Here is an 18167-nt window from a genome sequence, read left to right as displayed (position 1 = left end):
ATTAAATAAAAGATATGAGAGATTTTGTAGACGACCCACAAATCTTTTATTTTTGACACGATCTGATCTGCAGCACAAGGCCACTACCTTTTTATTATTATTATTATTATAACATGATTTGTAAATTGTAAAGAAAGCATTTCATATTTATTTATAAATGATTTTTTTTATTATTATTATCTATACAGAAAAGTATAATTTATAAATAAATTATGTATATATTCTTAACTATTTTTTTAAAAATAAATTAACATTTATTTTTAATTTTATCGTAAAATATGATTTTTTAATTACTAAAGTTTTAATTAATTATATGTAAAAATTATTGTGCATAAAAAATTATTAAATTAATTAAGTTTGTTTAAAATAATCTAATAAAATTACGTATATTTTAAATTTTAATATATTAAATTAAATATGAATTTTTATGTACAGAGACCAAATCATTATTTTTAATTTTGTAATGTGTTAAATTAGAAACAATGAATGTTAATAGACGGTTAACTGATATATCTAGTTATGATCCTTAATTTATTCGAACGTTAATTTTATTTTGATATCTTATCATCAGAAATAAAGAGTGTGAGAGAAAACTCTCAAGAACTATGTACTAATTTAAAAGATTAACGGCAAAACGTGATTATTAAAAAAAATTTAAAGAATTATGTACTAATTTAAAAGATTAACGGCAAAACGTGGTTATTATCTCCCGTTGTAGCTGCTATTTCAATATGTTATGAGAAGAAATTTATGATTAAAAAAGGGCAAAAATGGGCCACACAGTAAGTGGAAAATATACTACACAAAAATCTGCATTTAGTGGGTACTTTTTATATCATTTATATCTCTTCAGCAGTTTCTATAGATTGTACAAACCAAAAATGGCAGACCTCCAGATGATATCAACAACAACCGTTCAGCCAGCTTCTCCCAATAATTCAACTCACAGAATCCATCTAACTCCATGGGATCTATCTCTCCTTTCAGTTGAGTACAGCCAGAGAGGTCTTCTTTTCCTCAAACCTACATCATCACCAGATGGTAACAACGACCTGATCAGTCGCCTCAAAACCTCCATCTCGCTCGCATTGGACGCTTTCCCTCCCTTCGCTGGTTGCCTTGTTGTTGTTTGCAACGAAGACAGCACCGCCTCTTTCTTTGTAGAGTACAACGGCAGCAGCTCGGGCATTGAGTTTGTTCATGCAGTTTCTGATACCATTTCTGTTGCTCATGTTCTTAGCTCTGTCTATGTTCCTGATATTGTCTTCTCCTTTTTCCCATTTAATGGAGTCAGAAGTTGTGAGGGAATTAACAAATCATTGTTTGCCGTTCAAGTAACGGAGCTTATCGATGGCATCTTCGTTGGTTGCAGCTGGAATCATATGCTTGCAGATGGTACAACCTTCTGGGATTTTATCAACATTTGGTCTGAGATCTCAAGGAATTCTTATTCCAATCACACACCGAACCCTCTTGTTCTCAGCGGTTGGTTTGTTGGTGGAGTTGATCCTCCTCTTCGCTTGCCATTCTCATACCAAGAGATAATCTCTGAGAAGCATATTTTGCCACCATTGCAAGTTAGAGTTTTTCATTTTACGAAAGAAAAGATTGCAGAGCTCAAAGCAAAAGCCAACGCAGAAATGGGCACAATCACAATCTCTTCCCTTCAAGCACTTGTGGGCTATATTTGGAGATTGGTATTTCGGTGTCGCGGTAATCTCAAGGCTGATCAAGAAATTGGTTGCAGGGTATTGGTGAACATGAGGCAGAGACTGAACCCACCGCTGCTGGAAGGTTGCTTTGGAAATGTAGTTCACTTCGGGACTGCAACAGCTACGGTAGGGGAGCTGCTGGAGCACGGATTCAGTTGGGCTGCTTGGCAAATAAACAAGATGGTGGGTTTGCAAACAGCTGAAGAAGCCAGAAAGCATTTGGAAAATTGGGTTAGGAACCCCGAGTTGGCAACACTGAGTAGCTTGGCAAGTAACGCTATAGTAATAGCAAGCTCACTGAGGTTCAATGTTTATGGCAATGACTTTGGTTGGGGACGGCCAATTGCTGCTCGAGGAGGCGCGGGGAATAATTTTGATGGAAAAATTACAGTTTCTCCAGGAGTAGAAGAAGGTAGTGTGGATATTGAAGCTTGTCTCTTGTATGAGACACTGCAGGCAATTTCCAATGATCCAGAGTTTATGGAGGTCGTTGAGGTCTAAAATTTCTAATCTGAAAGCTCGTTGGTGAACAAGTCTGTATGTTGCTGCAGTGGAAGCTTAATTGGGGATGTTCTTGTACCTACTTAAATCTTGTTATGGGATTTCGATAAATAATATATTAAAAGAGAATCGAGAGATCTCTTAGAGTTTAAACATACCCAATAAACTTCTTAATAATCCACTGCATAACGTTTATTCATATCGGTACTCTAGTTTGATACAAGAAACCTAAGTGCTCCTAAGAAAGAGTAAATTTCCTGCTTTAAAATAACAATTTCTCAGGTTTGCAGAAACTACCTTCCCGCTTGTTCTAATAATTGTTGTAGCATCCGATAGAACTACATGCCTAAGTAAGGAACAAAATCAAAGTACATAATCAAATAAAATAATTCCTCCTCCATTCCAGAAACCATGTGTCCCTCGGTTGTTAGCTCATAACAGGGAACTGAAAGTACTTGGCATGTCTGAATAATAGTTTCTCTAGTTGACAGTCTAATTTACTCCCGTTTCCATTCAAGCGAATAGAAATTCAAATCATTCATTCTGCTATCTAGACAAATTAATTAGCTTAAATTAGACCGATCAATTGGACAGTGAAACTGAAAATTTTCCATGTCACAACATGCAAATGTTTTTAATTGGACAGTCTTTAAGTGAATTGATCATGTACCTCCAGATTTGAAATTAGTAACTTCTAACAAGAAACTAATAAAGTAACGAAAAGGCTTCGATTAGCTACATTGTCTATTATTCACTAGTCTCAACAAACAATAATTTTAACATATTTTTTTGCCAAAGAAATGACTATTAAACCAAAAACCTAATTCCAATAATGCAGAAATATTATGTGGCAAATCATCTATGTATTTCACTTGTCCGAATTTAGCGTCTGAAGACAAATTAAGAAGAAAGTTCTCCCTCACCTATTCATCTTTAATAGCAGCATTTTGCTGCTTATCATCCTCCATTTGATCAAAATAGAAAAGCGATGCCAAATAAATTAGGACATCTGTGATGATAAGGCCCACCACGTCGAAAACAAACTTTGGTGCAAATAGTCCCCAAACCTGCAAGAGTATAAAATAGTTTGTATCAGAATAATATCATTGAATTTTGTAAAACTGTATATAAGAGACAATTAGTTTAGATTATGACAGAAATCAAATAAAGGCTGAAGTGAGAATAATGAAGGAAAGGAATCGATTTAATTGTAAATCAAAAATGAAAATTACGATTTTAATCCTACATATGAAAAAAATGAGGTTAGTGAATAGATAGGAATTAAATACTAGGGTAGCAAGTAAGCCAATGTTACCATTAGATGCCTTCTTTGAATAGTGACACATAGAATGGTGGCAGTTACAGCCGTGGAGATAATGAGACCGTGTGCCAGATATATCTAAAACAAAAGTGAGCACCAATTAGCATTTGCTATTACCATACAACACAGAGCAACATACCTAATTCCTTGGTAAAACTTACTTGAAACAATCGCATAAAAACTAAACGCTTCTGTTGATCAGTTTGACCCGGTAAATCTTGGCACACGACAAGAAATGGAAGTCCAAATACCGGAAGGATGTGAGAAAAGCCAAATGTCTCAATCGCAAGAATAATTGCTTGGCGAAGAAGAACAAATTCGTCAAATCTAAAAAATCATTTAAAGATCAAAATCATTCATCTGCCAACCACTTCTTTCAACTTAAGTAACTTTCTATTATTGTTAATTAAAAATAAGATTTATGGTAAAACTTATAAAGCATTTGCTTGAAGTTAGTGTTAAAAAAGTATAAAATTATTCGAAAAGACGCATAAAAATAAAAGACAATTTTACTCTTTAAACATGATAATAATTTTTAAATAAAAAATAATTATTATGTAAAAATTAATAAAATATAATAATAGAAATAATAATATATAAACATAAATGTGTACTGGCTGACCACAAGATTGCACAATCGATCAAAGTCAAGAGCAAGGGTAGTCAACGCTAGGTCATTTTGTGCACGAGGCAACACAATAAGGCCTTTGCCTACCTCATGACTAGCCCTATGACTAAACCTAGCCAGTAATGCCGTATGGCTTGATTGGGTAGTCCCTCACCAAATTTAGCTAGCTTTTCAAAATGAGTAGACAAGTGAGAGTGTTTATTAAGGGCCCTGCTGCCCAGTCCTGGCTCAGGCCTTTGGACAGTCTCTTCCAGGCCTAGACTAGTCAGATAATGGTCCACACAATGCATTAGAATTGACCTACTTCAATACCCGTCATGGCAGTTTCTGGAAAAAAAAATATCATGACAGAGATATGGTTATGCAGCTACTTGGAGAGACAAGCATATTCGTGATGATTAACAAGTGCAATGCATGCTAATGCCCATGACTTACCCAACAAATGCAGCGCCATATCGAAGACCATCAAAAGCACACCTGAACATAAAGTCAATACAGGCTTCAGAGGTACTACTGGGAATACAAACCTGAAAGAAAATCTTTATGAGCAGCTTACCAGTGACCAGTGGCAAAAAACATACACACGGCTAAAAGGCTCCATTGTGTCACAGAAAGATGATCCAAAGTAAAGGATCGAGGAGCTCCATCCATTCTGATCTGTTCTATAGCTTCCAACCTCATTATGCAATAACCTGATAGATGCTCAAACATCACATATTAAATGTATGTATAAAAATTAAGAGGTAAAAAAATTTATGCAGTGAGAATGAATAGTAAGGAGACACACCCCCAATTACTGATGCTAATGCAATCAATGGACCTTGTTTTCCTGACAAAATAATGATTGTTGAACTGCATGCAGATAACAAGCCAACTGTTTTAATAACCAAGGTTGTCTGGCAATTCAAAGTTTTTCCCTTGTAGAAGGCTTGTGCGAAGACTAATAGCAAAAGTTGACCAAATCCAAAAGCATAAATTGTTTGAGGGATGAAATTCCTTCCAATTCCTTGAAGTAAAAGACCTAGACTGAACATATTACTTTCTGAGGACCATTGCACTGCAATGAGGAGATGGTTCAATATACTTCCAATGATAATATATTTCCAGATTTTCTCTGCTGAGCTTCTAGCAATCACCATGTACAGCATGTAAACCAATATGACTAAAGATAGCAGTGGCACAATTTCAACCAAATGCTTCCATAATGGATGGCCTGGAGCTATTGCAAGCATCCATGAAGCAGAACTGCTCATAAATTGAGAAGTGGCTGCCTGCTTTGACAGTCCAATTTCTATGGAAATTCTGAGAATGAAGACTAATATTATGAAAGTAACTGCCTGCAAGTAAATTTTCCACATTGAAAATTTTAAAGCAACTCATTAGGATCAGATTCATATATATAAGAATAAGATATTCACCCATTCATGATAAATAACCCCTACTGCCACTAATACCTACTTCCAGAAGCATCTGCTTTTTCATGATTGAATGTCGTAGTTTGAGAAAACCAGTTGTGGCCAAAAGAAAATTCGCAACTTTCCCTTCTTCCACTGATCAACAAGGATATGAATTTGCCGGAAAAAATCAGTGAGAAGTTACAAATAGAAAAAAATACTGAATTAAGAAAATCATGCCCACAACTTACAAATATAGCTATTTGAAAGGAAGCTGCAAGCACGTATCACCAATACAATGTAAGAAAAAATTTGCTCGAAAGAAACCTCAGTGTCTCCAGATCCACAAAGAGGAATACCATATGCCTTATTCACTCTTTTAATTGCACGAAAATGAATATAAAGTGATATTATCATTATCCCGAAACCAGTAGCCATCATCTTTAAATCAAATTCGGTCCATTTCAAGCGTGCTAGTTCAATGACACTTGACAGAAAATTATAATATGCATCGATTTGCCTCTTCAGAGCAGGTAATGATGCATTGCGATCTTCATTCTTATGTAGCAATAGATTCTTAATAGAATGTGACCAGTTCTTCTCAGCTTGAGCATATAAATGTGATATCTGCGACAGATCTTCAGAAGAGAAACCGATGACTGATGAACTTGAATAGATATCTATATATCTTTTCACCTGCAGGAACATAGTTCAGTTTTACTGAAAATAGGGAGAATTTATCAAGAGAAAGTTTCAGCCTAAATGTTGGAACAAAGTAAAAAGAAAATCCTTACATAATCTGTGAGAAAAAGCAATTAATTAGAAATATATATGTGTATATATATTTTTTCCTTTTTTATAAAGATTGTATCCCTAGATTTACACCTATTTAATTAGATGTCTGTTACGGTAGAATATCCCATAAAAAGTGAGACCTCAAAATAACCATGTTTCTTTTCTATAGCTAGGTTTGCAGTATATAAAATGTGTCACTTTCGTGTATTATTTATCAATAAGAAATCAATTCTTCCATATATTTTCAAAGCTAAAGGACTAAATTTTTCTCTCTTTCTCTTCAAACTGTAACCAGCCAGCCTTTGTAGCCAGGGATCCTCCCTGCCTGCCTTCATCACTGGTCACTCTGCCTCGTGTATTATTTATCAATAAGAAATCAATTCTTCCATATAGTATCAAAGCTAAAGGACTACTTTTTTCTCTCTTTCTCTTCAAACTGTAACCAGCCAGCCTTCGTAGCCAGGGATCCTCCCTGCCTGCCTTCATCACTGGTCACTCTGCAGCACCATCCAGCCTTTATCGCCAGCAGTGCATATACCAGCACTGCACAGCCAGCTGTGTGCACAGACCAGCTGTGCACCAGCTGCTCTCCGAGCCTCGCACCTCCATCCAGCTGCACCATGACCAGAAACGGCCTCCATTCCTGGTAGCACTGCACCCATGACCAACTTTCATCACTGGTGATCTTTATGCTTCACAAAACCACCTAGAAGCTGTTTCCTCTCCGTAGAAGATGTCGGAGGTTACATAATCCAACAATCTAGTCCAACTGGGTGAGATTATTCGGCCTCAACAATCCAAGGAAATTGCAAAACATCCAGGCAACATATAGACTGGATAAAAAAACTATCTTAAATGGTTTAAAATTATTCTTACTGAGTAAAAAGAAAAGGGAAGATCAACCATCTCATATGGATGGGAACGAAATCACAAGATCCTCGGTTGGAACCTTGGGATGAAGAAGATGCCATAACTATGACATGACTATGGAACTCTATGACGCCCGAGATCAGTGACATACATATGTTCTTCATTAATGCCAAGGATATTTGGAACGCACTTCAACAGACTTACCCTAACGCTAGAGGCAGCTCAAGCATACGAGATTAAGACAAAAACGATTGCTGCGAAACAAGGAAATAGAACAATTACTCAGTATGTTAATCAACTAAAGATCTTGTGTCAAAAACTTGGCCACTATAGGGTAAACAACCAGATATTCTGAGGATGCTGCTGTTCTCAAGAAACTGATTGAACACGACAAAGTTACGACTTCCCCTTTAGACATAATTTAGAATTCAACCAAGTAAGAATTCATAATCTAGGTAAGTCTGAAGTTCTGTGTTCTAATGAGGTGATAACACTAACTCAAGGTGAGAAAAGTAGAAGAGATGCCTGATGCTTGAACCACACAACACATACAGCTCCATTATGGTGGCTAGTGGTGGCAAGAACACAACTAATAGAATAAAAATTTTTGACAATGGAAAACTTGGTTAAACAAAAATGCAAAATTGTGATAGCTTGTAGCATACTTACTGCAAGAAAGCACGTCACACTTGGGAACAATGTTGGAAACTTCATGGAGGTGAGGGTGGGGATAAAAAGGAGAACAACAAAGAAATATGAGCAGACCCATGTTACTATGACATAGGAAGATGACATAATATCACAGGAATCAGGCAGTTTGAATAATGAAGAGATTGAGAGGGTGAAATCTCTTATTAGCAATTGGACAAATTTAGGTACCTGCTCATTGGCATATTCAGGTAAATTTCTATTTTCTATTGGATTAAATGTCTCAGGTACAACCGGAGCCAACTCTTGGGTCATGGACTTTGGAGCTAGTAATCACATGAGCCACTCATCAAAGATTTTTTCCACTTATTCCCAATGCCCCAAGTAACAAGAAAATAGCCATAGCTGATGGTTCTTTGATCACTGTAGTAAGAGTAGGAGATGTCAAACTAAGCTCATCTCTGACTCTAAAATATGTCCTTATATTCCAAACCATCCACAGACCTTGTCTCTATTAAACAACTTACTTGATATTTGCATTGCAATATTGTTTTTCATCATAGCTACTGTGTAGTCAAGATGAGAATTTATGAAAGATAATCGGACATGCTAGAGAAACATGATGGGCTTTACTACCTTAAAGCATCGAGTTAATCAAGTATTCCAAGGGCAAGGTTCCTCACTGTTTATTTCTGACTCTTTTTCATCCAATAAGGAGAAAGATGTTGTTTCCTTCTTTATTCAAAGGTCTAGATGTTGAACATTTTCATAATGAAGTGTGCAAACTATCTAAATACAAACATGAGTTTGTGTTTAATGAATAACGAATCAAATTTGTTCCTAATGCCATTTATCCCTTCTTTATTCAAATTAAAATACAAACTATCTTAATGTATAGTGATATTTGGGGATCCTCTACTATTCCTAATGTCATAGAGGTAAGTTTGCGTCATTTATTGGTTATTGTACTCATGTCACATGGATTGTTTTGCACAAACATGAGTATGAAGTCAGTACTATCCTTCCAAATTTTTGTTTCATAATTAAGAATCAATTTGGGGTTATTATCAAAAGATTTATGAGGGATAATGCTAAAGACAATTTCAATAAAGTCTTAACCCCATTTTCTCAAAATGAAGGGGTAGTACATGAGTTCTCTTGTGCCAACACTCCACAGCATAATGGAGTGGTGGAAAGAAAAAAATAACCACCTTCTTGAAACCACTAAAGCCATTCTGTTTCAGGAAAACGTACTTAAATTATTCTGAGGAAGAATTTGTTCTTACAACCACACATCTTATAAATCATGTACCTTCAAGAGTCATAGGATTGAAGAGCCTAAAGGACATTCTCTCCACATACTACCCTAATCTACACATAACAAATCATCTTGTCCCTAGAATATTTAGGCGCGTCTAGTTTGTCATACTTATTATCCTACTTGAGGAAAATTAGATCCAAGGGCGTTAAAGTGTATCTTTGTGGGTTACTCATTGATTTAGAAGGAATATAAGTATTGCCATCCTCCATAAAAAAAGATTCTGTGTCGGTGGATGTTACTTTCCACGAGCACAAATCTTATTCTACCATTCATTATCTTCAGGAGGAGAACATCATTAAAGAAAGATAAAGATCTTGTATTTGACTTGCCAGCACTACTTGTTCCTAACCAAGAGTCCTTATCTTGTTCCTCTGTGTCAAACTCCGTGTCTGAACTGGTACCCAACACTTCCCAAGAGACAATGGATCTCGCTCTTGAGAATGTGAGATTTGACAAAGAGAAGGGCTTTCAAAGAAGAATGTGACTATGCTGAAATCTGTGCAAGTCCCAAACTCCAACTTAGATAATGTGAGTGAGGTAACAATCTCTAATCCTTATTGCAAGATGAACTGAATCTCATTTGGGCAATAATTAACATGATGTTCCCATTGCAGCTAGGAATGGGATTAAAAGATGCACAAAATGACTCTTATGCCCTCTTTCACATTTTTTGTCTATTAAAAAATCTCACCATCTCATAAGGTCTTCCTCGTTAGCTTGAACACTATTGTTATTCCTACTACCTTATCCGAAACTTTATTCAATGAGAAATGGAAACAAACTATGAATGCGGAAATGGAAGCATTTGAAAAAAAAAAAAAACAAAACTTAAGAGTTAGTGAAATTACAGACGGAAAAGAAATTGCTAGGTTGTAAACAGGTATATATAGTGAAGTACAGAGCAAATGGAATGATAGAAAGATACAAGACAAGACTGATAGCTAATTGATATACCTAAATTTACATAATAGATTATCTAAAAATATTTGCTCCATTTAGAAAGATGGATACTGTCAGAATATTATTATTTAGGAACTAATTTTCTCTGATTGTAGCAGTTCGATGTTAAGAATGCATTTTTGCATGGAGAATAGAGGAAGAAATTTACATGGACGTCTTGTCAGGTTGTGGAGGCAATTTGGCTACTCTTTATATCTGTGTAAGTGAAGAAGACCTTGTACGGACTTAATCAATCACCACGAGCAGGGTTCGACAAATTTGTAAGAGTTATAATGACCATGAGATATAAGTAGAGCCAACAGAACTATATGTTATTCATTAAATATCATTCTTAGAGAATCACAGTTCTTCTAATATATGTTGATGACATAATAGTAACATGGGACAGTGATAAGGAGAGACAACATCTAAATCAGTGTTTAGCTAAGGAGTTTGAGATCAAAGCACTATGACCATTGAAATATTTTACTAGGATTGAGGTATCTACTCTAACATGGCCTTTTTATCTCCCAGCAGAAGTTTGTTGCTGATTTTCTTCAATAAATAGGCAAGACAGCATGCAAACAAACTAGTATTCTAATAAACCCAAATCTTTGAAAAACCAAAAGAAGATGCAGCAGTAGAGGAGAGAAATGTATCAAAACCTGGTAGTAAGTGTGATCTATCAGTTTATGCATAGTCTTGAAGAAGTTTATTTACAGGTAGCTTACTGAGTGTTGCAATATCTTAAAGGCATACCAGGTAAAGGTACTCTCTTCCAAATGAGTAAAGGTTTAATTCTTGAAGCATATACATATATATATGTATATGCTAATTATGCTGGGTCAATCATTGATTGGAGGTCAACCTTCGGATATTACACCTTTTTTGGTGGTAATCTGGTGACATGAAGGAGTAAAAAATAAAATGTGGTAGCGCAGTTAAGTGGAGAAGCAGAATTTTGGGCAATGACCGAGGATGTGTATGAACTGCTTTAGATAAAGATCATCTTAGAAAATTTGAAAATTAAATGGGATGGTCCAATGAAGCTCTATTGTGATAATAAATCTGCCATTAGTATAATCATAATCCAGCACAACACTATCAAATGAAGCATATTGAAGTTGACAGATACTTCATTAAAGAAAAACTAGAGTGGATTAATTTGTACACTTTATGTGCTCACATTGATGGAAGGAAAACCTTTTCTGCAGTTGGTGAACTATTGACAAGCTAATCTACCAGGTAACAACTTTTCTCAAGCTTAGAAGACGTAAGGTTTTTTGAAACGAAAGCTTAGAAGACTTAAGTTAGGAACATTTTATTCATCATTGAATTTAAGAGAGAAGTAGCACATCATCAGCCAGCCATCAACATAGTTAGTAACCATCAAAATGTTTATTCAATAAAGTTAGCAACATAATTTTCAAAGTTAATATTAACCAGAATAGGCAGAGAAATTTAATGAAACACAAGTAAATATACCTGCCAAGAATTAATGCAAAGCAGATTCACATAATTCTCCATGCTTTCCTCAAGTGCTGACTGACTTTCCAAACTCCCCACAGTAGTGCTTTCCATTCGACTATCAGCACCCAAAGCATATAGCTCAGGATTGACACGTCCAATGCTGAAAATTTAACAAGGCAAAGTACCAACAAAAGAAAAACTGTAAGTCATATCATCTGCACCATTTGATGTAAAAATTGTCACACACCTGGAATGCAGGCTAAGAAGCTAATGATATGTGAATAAAAAAAAAAAGAAGCTAAAATTAACATGATGCTTACACGGCACCTTCCAAAGGGAAAGGGGATCCCAAGCAAGGCTGACATTGTTACTGCAAAATCAACCTGATGACGATTCCTAAACAAAATAAGCCTCGCAAAGAGGTAAATAAAGCTACTCAGAATACTAAGACTGTACTAACCTGCTGGATGGAGCTGACACACACCTTCTTCCTGTCCTGAAATTTAAAGCATTGAAAAACAGTAATTTACTTAGAAGAAAACTAATGCTTGTCCCAGGTCACAAGAAATTAGTAATATGCAACATGACAGTTAAATTGCCAATTCTCTTCTGAAGATGAAGGGAAGTCTTAGAGAAAGTAAGAGCATGTGCCAGATATGCAATACTGTTGTTGCTATAGACCTTCAGTTTGCTAACTATTTCTCCATCTACACAATGGAACTTTCTTGTGGTTAAAAGAAAATCCCATTTGTTTCTAGAAGGGAGTACTAAGGATATTGTTATGGTCCCAGATGTGCAGCCAAATCCAAATGCTAAGAAATGCCTTTTGACTAGGTTTACTAGCAGAGAATAATACTTTTTTTAAAGAGTAAAAAGTATATTAATTTGGCACCAAATAGATGCAACCTGTATGTAAAACTATTTATATTTCTAACAATATATTAATAAGGTCACCAAGACCCTCACAACCTTCCCTCACAGTGCAAAAAATGACCTAAATCAATCCCAAAAAGCCGTAAACCAAAGCCCAAAGCCAGTAAGCAAGTGAGCACCAAGGAGGATATGGTTGCATGTCATCTCGCCAAGCTTGTACAAATAGCACGAATTAACCAGGATTCTCCTCATTCTGTTCAGCTTCTGCAACACGAGAACACTCTCCCTGGTTGTTTCCTACACTAAAAAAGTCACCCTAGGGTATCACCTTCACTTTTCAGATCATGCTTGAGGAAAACTTTTCATCACCTCCCTCCTTCCTCGTCAAGTGCAAGTAAAGAGACTTAACTAAAAGCTGCCAGTTCTTGTTGAGACTCCATACAGGCTCGTTCTCAACTCCTCCTAAAACTAACACCCAAGTAAAGAAGTTAAGAAGATTCAGATATTCACCAATCTCCCAATCATTCAGATTCCTTGTTAAAATAATCAACCATGTGCACACCCCGCTACAAAAGGAATCTTAACAGAAATGTTCTTATGCTGTGCAATAGTATAGAGAGAAGGGAACTGCATGAAAAAGACCTCCCTTCCATCCTTCTCGTCTTTCCAGAACCTCACCCCATCCCCCAGCCCAACTCTCCATTTGATACAATTCTGAAAGGTCTCTTTTGCTGAGTGAATCTCCTTCCACAAGCCCACACTGTGCGCCAATTGAGATTAGTGACAAACCCCGAGAGATATCTAAACTAAAGTTTGGCACTATCACCTTTCTCCAGGATTCTCCCTTTCCACCATATACCTCCAGAGTCATTTGCTTCGAAATGCAGCATCAAATTCAACCAATGAGCTCACCCCCTCTCTCCTCCAGAATCGGATGTTTCACTACATCCCAGGCCACAAGCTGATACCTCCTTTCCTCTGAATCACCCAAAAAGAATCTATGTTATACCACCTCTAACCTCCTTGTCACACTTACAGGGATGATGGCCAAAGACATGAAATAGATTGGAATATTGACCATGACACTTTTAATAAGAGTCAGCCTCCTCCCCTTAGAAAGTAGTCTCCTTTTCTTCTCAAAAAGCCTAGACCCAAATCTACTCACTACTGGATCCCACACTGAGACTTTCTTGAATTTAGCACCAAGAGGAAGACTTGGGTATTTCATTGGAAGATTCCCACTTTTCCACCCCAAAATGATAGCAAATTTTCGTCCCCCCTATTACCAGCAGCATTTAAGAATAATAATAAAAGGATGTTACTTATGTTATGTTTAAATCTTACGATATTGTGTTAGTAATTTGCTGTCTATTATGGTTCAATGAAAATGTCTGTTAGTTTGCTGTTCTCCTATGATGGTTCACTGCCATATATCAGTCATGGTAGTGCATGCGGCTGGGCCAGGGTACGAGGCTGCAGAGAGCAATGACTGGAATTTGCGTGACTGAGTAGTCGTGAAGCTGAAAACGATGCGCGGGTGGACAGGATGGGCATATGGCTGCAAGGAGCAGCAGCTAGAGTGCAGCTGGGAGTAGCATTTGTGGTGTTTGACAGCAAGAGTGGCTGCTGGAGCAGTGGCTGGGAGGTTGGTTGCACAAATCAGACGGGCTGCAGCTGCTATTTTCCCGACTATGAAGGCTGGTAGCTGCAGTGTTGGTGGCTAGCTATGGAGGCTGGCCCCATTAAAGTTTTTTGGGTTTTTCTTGTTTTGGCGATTAGGGGCTATTAGAGAGTTTGCAAAAAGTTTTTCTTCTTAAAGTTATGATACCATGTGGAGAGTAGAATCAATATTATTGAGAAAAAATGATCCAATATATACATAATTCTTAGTACAGGAAAAGAAACCCTAATATCAATTACATATGGGTATTTTACTACAATACTTTTACAAATTAAAATACACATATATATTTCTTTTAATACCAACATAAATTGTGGGCTAAAAAGGAAAAGCTGGAAAGTAGGGGTTGTGGGGTTTGAGAAATTGAACAACAGTTTTGTTGGCAGAAAAGGTGATGGGAGTCTCCACTCTAAATTTCTGAATTTGGCAGGGAATGTCTTTATCTGCTATAAGAAATTTTCAAAGGATGAAGTTATATATTTACTGTTTCCCTTATTTTTCAACACTTCTTGGTACTAGTTTCCTCTCTCATCTTTACTACTACCTCCATTAAGTAGAAGATTCTGAAAACTAAAGAACAAACACAATCTTATAGGTGCAAAACAGAAAGGAAATAATTCAAGCAAGAAGCAAGATGTTGAAGATACAGCAGCATGCAAGCATGCATTAAATTAAGTGAATCTTATAAAGAATAAAATAAATGAGAGGCCAATACCATATCTAATTCACAAAATGAGGTATCAAATTCTGATGGAATGTGAGAAGGAGGCTTTTTAAAACTCATGGCAAAAATTGATGTCTCAACCTGCACATTGAGATACCAGTTATCACCTACAGAAAATCTTTTAGGATGAAACCAAATTTCTCTAAAGAGTATGCCAAATGCTGCACCTCTTCGTCACTGCCTCCACCATGATCACCATTTAAGGTTTGGCCATGATCGCCCATCACAACAAGAAAGGTATTCTCATGTATGCCGCCTGGTCCAGACTGACTCTCGAGCACTTCAACTACTTTCTGAAGCATAGCATATGAATTTAGTAAGCAATTTGGAAATGGAAAACTTATAACCCAAAAGATTTTTACGCAAGTAGAAATGGGCAGTAAAACCAAGTTAATAATAAATCAAGATTTTTCCTCCTCCAAATGATATTCAAGGTGACCAAACTCTTGAAGTAAAACCAGCAGGAAAATAATTGTAAATAAAAACAGACTGTTTGCTCACTTAAGCAAAGAATTGTTTAGCAAACCCAATGAGCATTTATTTCTGTTGAGCAGTATATTTGTATAGTAAGTATGGTACATGGCATATTACTATATCCCTCTCATATAATTAAGTGTTTTTCCTTTTATTATTCATATAAACCTTTCTATATAGGATTTTATTATTTAGTAAAATTCATACTTCATTTTTCACATGACATCAAAATTCTAGGTTAAAAAAAACTCTGAACTTTTTTATAAACTCTGTTCAGCAGTCAGTGCTGAAATAAGACACAAAACCTTAAGAGGGTCAGCTTTCGTTGCCGACCACCAACATGCAGCTGCTGGCCAGCAGCACACCAGCTTGTGCGCCAATGTTCCTGCCACCAGCCGCCTGCTCCTGGTCGTCGCACCACCCACCAGCATCTGCCCACGCATAGGTACAGTTCCAACAAACACAAGCCACCAGCTCCACTTCTTAGTGCACAGCTATCCAGCTGTGGTCTTGACACAGTTTTATTTTTTTTAATTGGTCTTAGTTGCCACAAGTTTTTGAAAGATGTCGAAGGTTATGTCTCAATCTACCAGCACACACTTCCCAATGAGAAACTCAGCATAGAACAACAATGAATTTCAGTCAATTCAGGCTGCCTACTGCTTCCATGGCAAAGATTACTTGAGTTTCTCACAACTGATTCAAACCACTCTTAAGGATACAAGAAAGCTAAGTCATCTCCTTAGAACTGGACCAAATACAAGAAATCCCACTTTGGATACTTGGGATAAGGAAGCTTTGATGATTATAATTTGGTTCTGGAACTTTATGCCACCAGAGATTAGTAAACCATTTATGTATCTGCCTAGTGCAAAGGAGATTTGGGATGCAACTTGACAAAACTATTTTAAAGAAAAAGATACAGCTTAGATATATAACCTAACCATCAAAACCTGCACAACTAAATGGGGCAATAAGACAATCACAAAATATAACCTTCTAAAAGACTTAAAGGAAGAACTTGACCAATACAATAGTATTATTATGAAAAGTAGTGAAAATTCAGCAACTTAAAAAGACTAGTTGAGAAAGATAGAACATACTAATTTATAACAGGACTTAACAAAAGATATGATCAAATGAAGATCCAGATCCTAGGAAAGGAAGAGATAACATTACTGAATGAGGTGATATCCTTAGCACAGAGAAAGGTAGAAGAGATTAAGCTTGAATCTTGCACCAACGTTGGCTCAACAATGGTTAAAACTCCAAACCACGTCAACTCGGGAAGGAACCAAATCAAATGAGACCTTAGCTACCGGCTGAAGAAGGGAAAATCTCTAATATATCTTCTATACAAAACCAAGGCACACCAGAGAAAAATGTTGCAAGCTTCATGAAAAACCAACCACCTCTAGCAAGGATTAAGGATACAAGAAGTGTGACGGACATGCACATCTAGCCCAGGAGGAGAAGACTACAAAGACCTGAGATTTCAAGGCAGAAATCAAGCGCTTGCAGACCTGACTCAAGCAACTTGAAAAACCTAATAGTATAGGTCTCTTAAAACATTCAGGTGTACTCCCTATTTCACATGGTTTAAATGTTTTAGATAAATCTTTTGCATTGTCATGGATCGTGGATTAAGGAGCTACCGACCACATAATCAATTCTTTTAAATTGTTTAATATTAATATTTCATGTCCAGCCAATAGGAAAATTGCCTCTGGCGATGGTTTACTAACCATATTAGTAGGACTTTGAACTATAAACCTTAATCCTTACCTCACTCTTAGGGATGTTCTCCATGTACATAAATTGCGGTACCGATTTTATAATGGTAATCAAAATATCTCATGACCTTAGTTGCAAAGTGATTTTTTTCCTTCTCTTTGTGAACTTTAAGACTATAACTCAGGGAGGATGATTAGACGTGCTAAGGCTGGTGAGGGATTATATTTCCTAGATACACCTAATGTATCCATTCTTTCTACCAACACGTACCACAAGAGACTAGGACAACCTTCTTTATTCATTCTTAAGATCATGTTTCCCTCTTTATTTTTTCAATGTAATAATAAAAATTTATAGTGCAATGTATTTGAACTGACAAAACACAAACATGTAACTTCTTCCTCTAGTAATAAAAAAAATAATTTTCCTTTTCAATTAATTCTTAGCGATGCTTAAGGTCCCCCTAGTATTCCTAATACCTCTGGGGCAGATGATGTTTCATTTCTTTTATTGATGAATGTACTTGGATCATTGGATTCTCTTATTGGAATTTAAAACTAAACTTAGCCATATTGTTCTCCAATTTTATGTCATGATTAAAACACAATTGAGGATAACAATTAAATGTTTTAGAATAGATATGCTCGATATTACTTTAATCAACCCTTAATATCTTTTTATCAAAATGAATGAATTGTTCACGAGTCTTCTTGTATTTATACTTCACAACAAAATGAAGTCGCAGAAGACAAAAATAACCACTTGCTTACTACTACACGTCTTCTTATTTCAAAACCATGTATCTAAACACTATTGCGGAGAAGCTGTGTTAACTGTCATATATGTTATGAACCAATTATCATCTAGAACACGAGACTTTCAAAGTTCGATGGAAATTCTAACTACATTCTTCCAGAAGTACAAATAACAAATTACCTTATCCCTCGTGCCTTTGGGCATATTACCTATATTCACATACATCAGTCTCAAATAGAGAAACTTGACCCCAAGGCTGTTAAGTTTATCTTTGTGGGACATTCACCAACCCAAAAAGGATACGTGTTAACATTCAACCACAAAAA

The 18167-nt window shown here is 36.2% G+C and overlaps 2 protein-coding genes across 10 annotated transcripts in view; one reads left to right on the top strand and one right to left on the bottom strand.

Annotated features, from left to right (window-relative positions):
- Positions 1-793: 793 nt before the first annotated feature.
- LOC110812324 (Alkaline-phosphatase-like family protein) overlaps positions 794-18167 on the bottom strand; it is a 43067-nt gene continuing 25693 nt past the window's right edge. For 5 of the 9 annotated variants that reach the window (XM_088218959.1, XM_088218958.1, XM_088218965.1 and 2 more), the window contains 13 exons: positions 15045-15170; positions 14869-14958; positions 12060-12095; positions 11927-11982; positions 11615-11759; positions 5808-6252; positions 5621-5712; positions 4950-5499; positions 4719-4854; positions 4598-4639; positions 3696-3861; positions 3529-3612; positions 2923-3280 (listed from right to left, as the gene is read on the bottom strand). In XM_088218959.1, coding sequence (XP_088075085.1) covers positions 3137-3280; positions 3529-3612; positions 3696-3861; positions 4598-4639; positions 4719-4854; positions 4950-5499; positions 5621-5712; positions 5808-6252; positions 11615-11759; positions 11927-11982; positions 12060-12095; positions 14869-14958; positions 15045-15170 — 2112 coding nt within the window. In that variant the 3' untranslated portion in view covers positions 2923-3136. Of the gene's footprint in view, positions 2293-2380; positions 2764-2922; positions 3281-3528; positions 3613-3695; positions 3862-3928; positions 4490-4597; positions 4640-4718; positions 4855-4949; positions 5500-5620; positions 5713-5807; positions 6253-11614; positions 11760-11926; positions 11983-12059; positions 12096-14868; positions 14959-15044; positions 15171-18167 lie in introns of those variants that run through there. The other 4 variants (XM_088218961.1, XM_088218963.1, XM_088218964.1 and 1 more) reach the window with 4 other exon arrangements.
- Positions 882-2368, top strand: LOC148266552 (putative acetyltransferase At3g50280). Its single transcript, XM_088218968.1, has one exon. The coding sequence runs from the start codon at positions 882-884 to the stop codon at positions 2211-2213; it is 1332 nt and encodes a 443-aa protein (XP_088075094.1). The 3' UTR covers positions 2214-2368.

The sequence above is a fragment of the Carica papaya genome, chromosome 4 (genome assembly GCF_054855325.1).
Source record: "Carica papaya isolate Zhongbai chromosome 4, ASM5485532v1, whole genome shotgun sequence".
Classification (NCBI taxonomy): Eukaryota; Viridiplantae; Streptophyta; class Magnoliopsida; order Brassicales; family Caricaceae; genus Carica; species Carica papaya.
This window is presented reverse-complemented; position numbering and strand designations above follow the sequence as displayed.

Coding starts and splice junctions, on each gene's coding strand:
- LOC148266552 (XM_088218968.1), top strand. CDS start 882: ATGGCAGACCTCCAGATGATATCAACAACAACCGTTCAGCCAGCTTCT.